This window comes from Mercurialis annua, linkage group LG2, assembly GCF_937616625.2.
Source record: "Mercurialis annua linkage group LG2, ddMerAnnu1.2, whole genome shotgun sequence".
In the NCBI taxonomy this organism is placed as follows: domain Eukaryota; kingdom Viridiplantae; phylum Streptophyta; class Magnoliopsida; order Malpighiales; family Euphorbiaceae; genus Mercurialis; species Mercurialis annua.
Genome location: NC_065571.1, coordinates 18,701,880 through 18,709,601, shown reverse-complemented (window position 1 = coordinate 18,709,601; position 7,722 = coordinate 18,701,880). Strand labels below are relative to the sequence as shown.

At 34.9% G+C, this 7,722-nt stretch overlaps 2 protein-coding genes across 2 annotated transcripts; one reads left to right on the top strand and one right to left on the bottom strand.

Moving 5' to 3' along the window:
• Positions 1–2,374: 2,374 nt before the first annotated feature.
• Positions 2,375–3,773, top strand: LOC126669668 (protein ROOT INITIATION DEFECTIVE 3-like). The gene has a single exon (XM_050363192.2). It carries the CDS (start codon positions 2,466–2,468, stop codon positions 3,615–3,617), a length of 1,152 nt encoding a protein of 383 aa, XP_050219149.1. The 5' UTR covers positions 2,375–2,465; the 3' UTR covers positions 3,618–3,773.
• A 65-nt stretch (positions 3,774–3,838) lies between these two features.
• LOC126669669 (protein VTE6, chloroplastic) lies at positions 3,839–7,226 on the bottom strand. The gene is made up of 5 exons (XM_050363194.2): positions 6,795–7,226; positions 6,447–6,700; positions 6,205–6,328; positions 4,901–5,005; positions 3,839–4,188 (listed from the first exon to the last, which is right to left on the bottom strand). Exons 1-5 carry the CDS (start codon positions 7,161–7,163, stop codon positions 4,102–4,104), a joined length of 939 nt encoding a protein of 312 aa, XP_050219151.1. The 5' UTR covers positions 7,164–7,226; the 3' UTR covers positions 3,839–4,101.
• Between the last annotated feature and the right edge of the window lie 496 nt (positions 7,227–7,722).

The following is a 7,722-nucleotide window of genomic DNA, read 5'->3' as shown; positions in this document are numbered from 1 at the left end:
TATCGAATCTATTTATATAATATAAAACATAAATTTTAATATTTTCACTAATTCCAACCTAATATAAAAATATTCTAAAAATTTCATATATTCGATTTTCTAATTTTAATTTACTCTATTTTACATTTATATAAATTTTATACACATTATTTTAATTTTATTTACACATTAATCTAATTTATTTTATAATATATATTTTTAAAAAAATTAACTAAATCTAACTATATTTATTTAACTAACTACATTTCAAACACTATTTTAATCTAATCACATTTCAAACATCATTTAAATCTAACTACATTCAATAATTAAAAATAACATAAATTTAAAAAACTCACCCGATAATTCCGCCAAAAATTAATATTCTACGCCAAAAAATAATATTCTGCCACGAAAAATAATATTCCACCACGAAAACCGACTCCGCAAAATCTTCTCCACAATAATTCCCCGATTTAATAAATTTCTCTCTCTATCTCTCTAACAATTTTTTTTTCTCTCTCTCTATCTCTATCTCTCTAAAATTAGGTTACTTTTTTTTTCAAAATGGATTGTGAGATAAGGGGGAACGGATTCTCCCTTATATAGTAGTTGTAGACCGCGGAAATGTTCCGCGGTCTACAACTACTCAGTCAGGGAATAAATTCCCTAGCTGCCAACTACTCAGCCAGGGAATTTATTCCCTGACAGAGGGAATAAATTCCCTCTGTAAACCGCGGAAGTGTTCCGCGGTTTACGCTGACGTGGCTCCATCTGCGTCCAGATGGAGCCACGTCTGCAGACCGCGGAACACTTCCGTGGTTTACTCCAAACCGCTTAAGTGTTCCGCGGTCTATAAAGCATAATTTGGGAAAAAATATTAAACACGGGCTAATATGAGAAATTTTATTAATTTTTGAGATAAACATGTCATTAACCCATATAAGTGGTAATGTGTGTAAATGCATGTTAATTTTGTTGTATTTTTGTGATTTACTCCAATTTTATCTTTTCTCTTTAATAGTTTTCACCCAGGGAAATTCTTACCTAGCCCTGGTTTATAGACAATCTATGGACCCAACCAATAAAAAACTGACATTGTTTTTTTATTTTTCTATCTATTTTTAATTATAAAACTATTAGTTTTGAGTTTAGTTAACTATAGTTAACAGTCAATTTAGGTTGTCGCGTTTTCCAATTTGTTTAATACAGTTATAAATGCTAACTTAAAAAATTTATAAAAAAAAATACCATTTCCTTTCTTTTTCATCATATTCATAGTAGTGCACTACTATTTAAATAAAACTCAACTGTATCTTCATTTCAGTTTTAACAAAAAATAAATCTCCAGAAGCTTTTTTAATATTTATTTTTATTTAAATACACTTATAAATAAATTTGTGTATATGTTTCGTAATCTCAACTTTGAAATATTTTGTAGTATTTTTTAATAGCCACTTAATTTACCATAATAATAAATAAAAATTATAGACCGACAAGGCTTTCTCGTGCCATTATTGTACTCAAAATTGAAAGAGCTACCAAAGTTGAAGTTAGTGAAAATAAAATAAAATTACATAATGCTTTAATGCAAAAAAATGAATTAAAAAAAATCCATCAAAGACTAAGTTAAATTAATTAATGAAGTAATAATAGCTACAACTAACAACCTCTAATATATATTGATTTTTTTTATGATGAAACCTATAATATATATTGATAGTAACATTTAAATTAACACGAGAATATTTTAAACATAATAAAATAAATAAAATAGCAAATCAATGTATCACAAAAAATCAACTTCTCAAATGTCTCAAATTATAACAAACGAGCATTATTGTTATCTATTTTCTGCAAAACAAAAGTGTAAGATTATGTATATGTAATATAAAAATGTCCATTTTAAAAGATCAAATTAACATGTTCAGAAAGCTTTTAAATGACAATAGAATTTAATAAAAAGACAAAATCGAAATACTTACTTTTGTAATTTTCAAGCTCTCTGATTCTCTTTTCTAATATAATTCGTCCGTTGCTTTTTTTGGTTTATCTGACTTTTATCGATTTTTGTTCATATTGAACATTTTAATGATTTCTGACGAATGCCATTAAAGAATGATAACGGAAGCACATATATGGTTAGGTGTTTCTATTGTAATTGAATTTGATTACGTAAAAAACTGAAATTATAGTTGTTGTCTTTTAGTTAACTATAGATAACTAAACTCAAAACTAATAGTTTCAAAAAAAAAAAAAACTCAAAACTAATAATTTTACAATTAAAAATAGATAGAAAAGTAAAAAAACTATGTCAGTTTTTGATGGGTCCATAGATTGTCTATGGACCGGGGCTAGATAAGAATTTCCCGTAGTTAAATAAATAAGTGGGGTCCGTCTCTGCTAATATCACGCTTTACATGATAGTTAGAGCAGTTTTAGTTGAAATGAGGAAATGAGAGCATTGGGCAAGCTAAGCAAAGAAAATGTGTGAAATTGTGCTCACCAGCTCCCTTAATGGCCGCATCACTGCCTACGAGGCCATCTCAGGCACCACCGTGGCTCGCTTCACCGGTAGCCAGTCGCCTCGCCACGGGCTTGCTATTGTAGGAAAGGCCAACTACATTGCAGCCTCTCACATCTCGTCATCGGCAACACCTTCGGGCTCAATTCATCTCTATAACTGGTGGTCACCCACAGTTCTGCACCAAATTCCTGTCCCTGAACCTGTGGTACCTCTTGCTGCTACTCCTGATGGACTTTTCGTATTCGCCGGAGGAATTTCTGGACATGTTTATGCTCTCTCTATACCGTCAGGAAATGTCATCAATGCAGTTCCTGCTCATAATAATAAACCTGTGTCTTGCATCAAAATCAGCGGTCATCAGTCGTCGCTTCTCATTTCAGGAGGAGACGATGGCTGCATTGCTGTTATGCCCATACTTGGAATTGTAGCCGATGATAATCAATGTGATTTCATACTTATTCGATTTCTGGCACATGATGGTCCGGTGACGAGCATTACCTGTTTTACGAGGATAAGCTGTCCGACTATAATGACTAGTTCAACAGACTCCACCTGCAAAGTATGGAGCCTACTGGATGGAAGAAAGCTGCAGACAATAGCGTTCCCGTGTGCGATTTCCGGGGTTGCATTAGACCCGGCAGAGGTCGAATTCTACGCTGCAGGGTCCAACGGTTGGATATACAAGGGAATTCTGCAAGTTGGAAGCAGAAAAGAGACGATTCAATCGGTGGCGTGGGCGGGAAAACACGAGGGAGGAGGTATGGTATCGGTGGTGATGGCGAATGGCGGAAAGAATTTGGTATGTGGTGCAGAAGATGGGAGTGTTTATATGTGGGAAAGAGAGAAAGGGGAGGTGATGATGGTTCTGGGGAAACATGATATTTTAAGTGATGTAATTGTGGGAAGAGGGATGGGTGATGGTACCAAGTTGATTGGAAGAGGCAATACATATATGGGGTTATCAGCCAAACAAGTAGACAGTATGCAGACAGAGGATGTTTTGAGTGTCACAGCTCAGGATAGGACAAGAGCCATCCATGGACTTCAATCAGCGATTGGAGTGTATCAAAGGCTTTTGAACCTCATCCTCAAATCAAACAAACACATCTAATTCTGCATCATCTGTAGACTGTTATTGTATTATCATTTTCAACTCCAACTCGGTAAAAATCAAGCTTAGCTCGATTAGTATTTAATTGACTCGACTCGGTTACATCCTAAGTTGGCCGACATATGCATACTTCACTCAATAGCACAGTTTAATGTCCGTATGATTCACAATAGCTGACTCAAATCTACAATTTCTATCACTATATATATTCTACTGTCACATTTAAAAAAAAAACTTTCTTTGAAGAACCTTATCCATTCATTGAGTCCAATGTCAGCTACTACAACTAGTACAGGCAATTGTATGACTCTTTTACAACTGATGAAGATCAAGCTCCTTCAGTTTTTCCAAGTAAGAGCGGATGAAAATGGTAGTCTTTGATGTGCAACAAGAACCCATCTACCATAATCCGGGATCTTTGGAGGAGCATAACTGTGCAATTTATTGACAATGTTAAAGCGGCTGCCGCATTGTAAATCCAGGATTACTTGTGGAGTATAAGTTGCTGCATTACGACTGCCAATATGCTTCCGATGGATATGTTGATGACATTGACAATATCATTGTTGAGCTGCAAAACAACACAAACACCATAATGTCAAAAAAGATGCACCAAATGAACTCTCACAATTACTATCATATAGAGCAGAGAAGGCTCATTTTGATCCACAAATTTATGTGGCATAATCAATTACATCCATTTTCATTCATTAAGGTTAAATTGACCCATAAGTTTATAATTTCAGGTCCTATCCGATGGATCTAAATTTTCTAATCCGTCCCATCGCAATTTGGATATGTTTGATATGATTTTAGAATGTTTTGGATCTATTTGACGCCAATTGATTAGATTAGATCTATTGAATTCTGCAACATAAGTTTGTGGATCGGATTGACTCTTCTCTTGAAAATAGAGAATAACTCGGAGGCCTAAAACTAAAGTTGCTTTAAATTTGAGTATTGACCCAATACCGAAAACTAGTGCATAATTCTGTAGAATGTATGATGACTGAAATTTTCTTTCCTCAACATGATGATTCTCTAGAGGATCTGTACTAACTCATATTATCGCAACTTCCAGACAAAGCACATTTAAGACAAAGCACCTATCAGCTGGCCATTATTATATAAGTTCAATAATTTGCAGGAATATTGGATGCATATTGAATAATACCACCTCATAGCTACCTAATATTGTGGATAAGAACAAGCCCAAAAAACTCTTCTATCAAAAACATGTTTGATATATAATAATTGAAGTAAACATTTTTCTCGTTGCTTACCCATCGAAATCCTTCCTTCTCTTGGAATGTTGCACCTATTATGCTCTCTCCGAAATTAGCTATCTGGGAAGCTATCACGCACACAACTGTTTCAGGTGGACGTATCTGTTTCACAAAAAATTAAAAGGATATAACTAGAATCACTACAACTTATCAAGGCAAAGTTAGGTAGCTCAAATATATTAAACGGTTGCAATCTATCTTACTAACTATCCCGGCTCCTAAGAATTTTAAAGCTTGAAAGAAGCTCTTGCTACTTTATAGGCCAGCCTCTGGATTAACACAAATTAGAGAATTACATTGAAGCCTAAGATGGACTATAACTAAATGATGACACCTCAACGTTATGTTGGAAAATCTTGAAAAGTGTTACAGCCAAATCCAAATAAAAAATAAGGCATAGGCAAATGATAAAAACAAGAATTGAAGTTCAAATACTTTTATCTGTTTGAAAATATATGCAAAGAAGGAAGAACCCCCTAAGCCCCACAGAAACCCATGGGGAAACTTATAAATAGAGATGCAAGCAATTGTTAAAATTATTTCAAAAAATAAATCATATTGTGAACTGGAAGGTTCTTAGTTTTATTTGGCTGATTGTTGCAAGGCTAATGCTAAATCTAATGCTTCTCCAATGCAAATATGATTTGTTGCAACAAACTTTATAATTCACTCCTCGTAAAAATTATTTAATTGATGTTCCCTATTACAAATTTCTTGAGTTTTGTTCACCTAAAGTTGTCAATCTTTTTGATTTGGCTTTTTGTTAATTTTCTACTCTTTGAAGAAAAATCTTTACTGTCAAATACTATTTTGCTTGATTTAATATAGTATTGCATTCACTTGTGATCAACTCAACTTTACTGAACTATGTATGACAAGCAATGACACGGATTAAGAAATTCCACAGGCATAATCTTCTTCAAACCACCAGCATTTTGTTTGTTGATGCAAGACTAGAGTTTGATGTGATAATCTTTTTTGGGACTGGGAATCATTACATTGGAGTTCTATCAATAAGAAATGGTGTCTTTTGCTCTAATTCAAAGTTTAGCCCCCTCATGACCGCTTGAACGAATGTAAGATTCAGAAAACAAAAGACTAACAAAATGATTTACCTTCGCTTTCGTAGCAAACAAAATTAAAGGGGCATTCAATGAAGATATTAGCAATTCATCTGTGTCATAATTTGATGATGTGTATGAAGGAGACAAATTAAGAGGGAATAAATTTGAAAATGAAGAGGATTGTCCATACAAATAAAATCAGTTCAGCACAAACAAGATGAAGATGGTAAACCGTACCTCACCCATGAAACAACCAATGGAGGCAAGAAGAATCGATGCCAGCAAACCAGCCAGTGTTCCCTCAACACTTACAGCCCCTTCCGTCCCCTTTGGAACAACCTTAAACGTCGTAACAAGGTACCTGTACATGCCATCAAAATTCAAAAATGACTAGCTATCATAATGCAAAGACTTAGCCAATGCCACGAATAAGATATAAATATATGTATGAGTCTCAATCATTCCAAGGAAAAACTTACGTAATTTGGCCATAAGCCTTGCCTATCTCACTTGACACCGTATCACTTAACTTAGTACAGAAACTGGCCACAAATCCAAGCTCCCACAGTCGAGAAAAGGCCGCTCCTCCAACCCCATAAATGGAGAGAAACGCACAGACACAGCCAGCAGCACTCGAACCGATCACACTGCCTGGCCCCCTTCTTCCCCTCCTCTTCTCAGCCACGCCCTGTGCTTCCTTCTGCGCCATTTTCACTTTCGTAACTGCAGTGCCCTAACACACAAATTTAACCAATAAGTCACTGCACCCACAACTCAATTAACTAACTCAAAGAAAGAAACAACACAAGCATTAAGTTTGGACTGACGATAACAAAGTAAGAGGCAACGAGGAGGAAACCAGAGGGGCCGAAAGCGCGCCAAGTGAGAGTACCCAATGCAAAAGCAGCCACAATGCCTGAAACTGAGAGACCGGAGACCAGAATTGGAGTACCCAGAACGAAGATGATGAGGTTGTTGAGGAGAGCAGAGTGCCAAGTGGGCGGTGCAGACTGGATCAGCTTGAATACTGCTTGCATTGACGCTGCATTGGGAGGTTGATGATGAAACATTCTGGGAAATGGGTTGGGGTATGAGGGAAGAGTTGTGAAGGTTTTGATAGTATGGAGTGAGCGTTGATTGAATTGGCGAGCAGGGAAGCAAATTGGTTTGAGGTGGACAAAGGTTGAGAATGCCATTCTCTTTTCACGCTCTCTCTGTGATTTTTTAGAGTTTGCGTGTGAAGGAGAATATCCAAGCTGCCCCGCCACTGGGATCCATTACTCATAATAATCTATGGGCTGGACTACCCAATACTACACCCATTAATAGGCTTCTTACTAGTTTCCCACTGAGTTTTTAGAAAAAAAGAGAGAATTAGCAAAATATTTAAAATAGAAAAATATTAGTATTTGTTAATTCAGATTATCTACCATTATTTGTCTATTTTAGAGTGTTTTATATTTACTTTTTTACTTTTTTATTTTGTTTCTATACTCCTTATTTACTCTACATCCAGTTTATTCTTTTTCTTCATCCTCTTTTCATTTTCTTCTTCTTCTCCTTCTTCTTCTTCATCTTTTCCAATTTATTTTCAAAGAAATTTAACAAATCAACAAACTAATTCTAATTTCAACTCATAACATTTCAAGAAATTAATTCCTGCGATTTTATTATTATTTTTTAGAATTTTATTGATAGTTTTGAATCTGCTCGAATTTTTAATTCCTAATCGAATCGCTTCAATTTTCACTTGAA

What these genes read in the sequence shown, in the direction of transcription:
- LOC126669668 (XM_050363192.2), top strand. Translation starts at nt 2,466, where the DNA reads ATGTGTGAAATTGTGCTCACCAGCTCCCTTAATGGCCGCATCACTGCC.
- LOC126669669 (XM_050363194.2), bottom strand. Translation starts at nt 7,163, where the DNA reads ATGGCATTCTCAACCTTTGTCCACCTCAAACCAATTTGCTTCCCTGCT. An exon ending in AAGGCTTATGGCCAAATTAC is followed by an intron (nt 6,329 to 6,446) that starts GTAAGTTTTTCC and finishes TGGCATGTACAG; the next exon opens with GTACCTTGTTACGACGTTTA. An exon ending in AGAAGGAAGGATTTCGATGG is followed by an intron (nt 4,189 to 4,900) that starts GTAAGCAACGAG and finishes GTTGTTTTGCAG; the next exon opens with CTCAACAATGATATTGTCAA.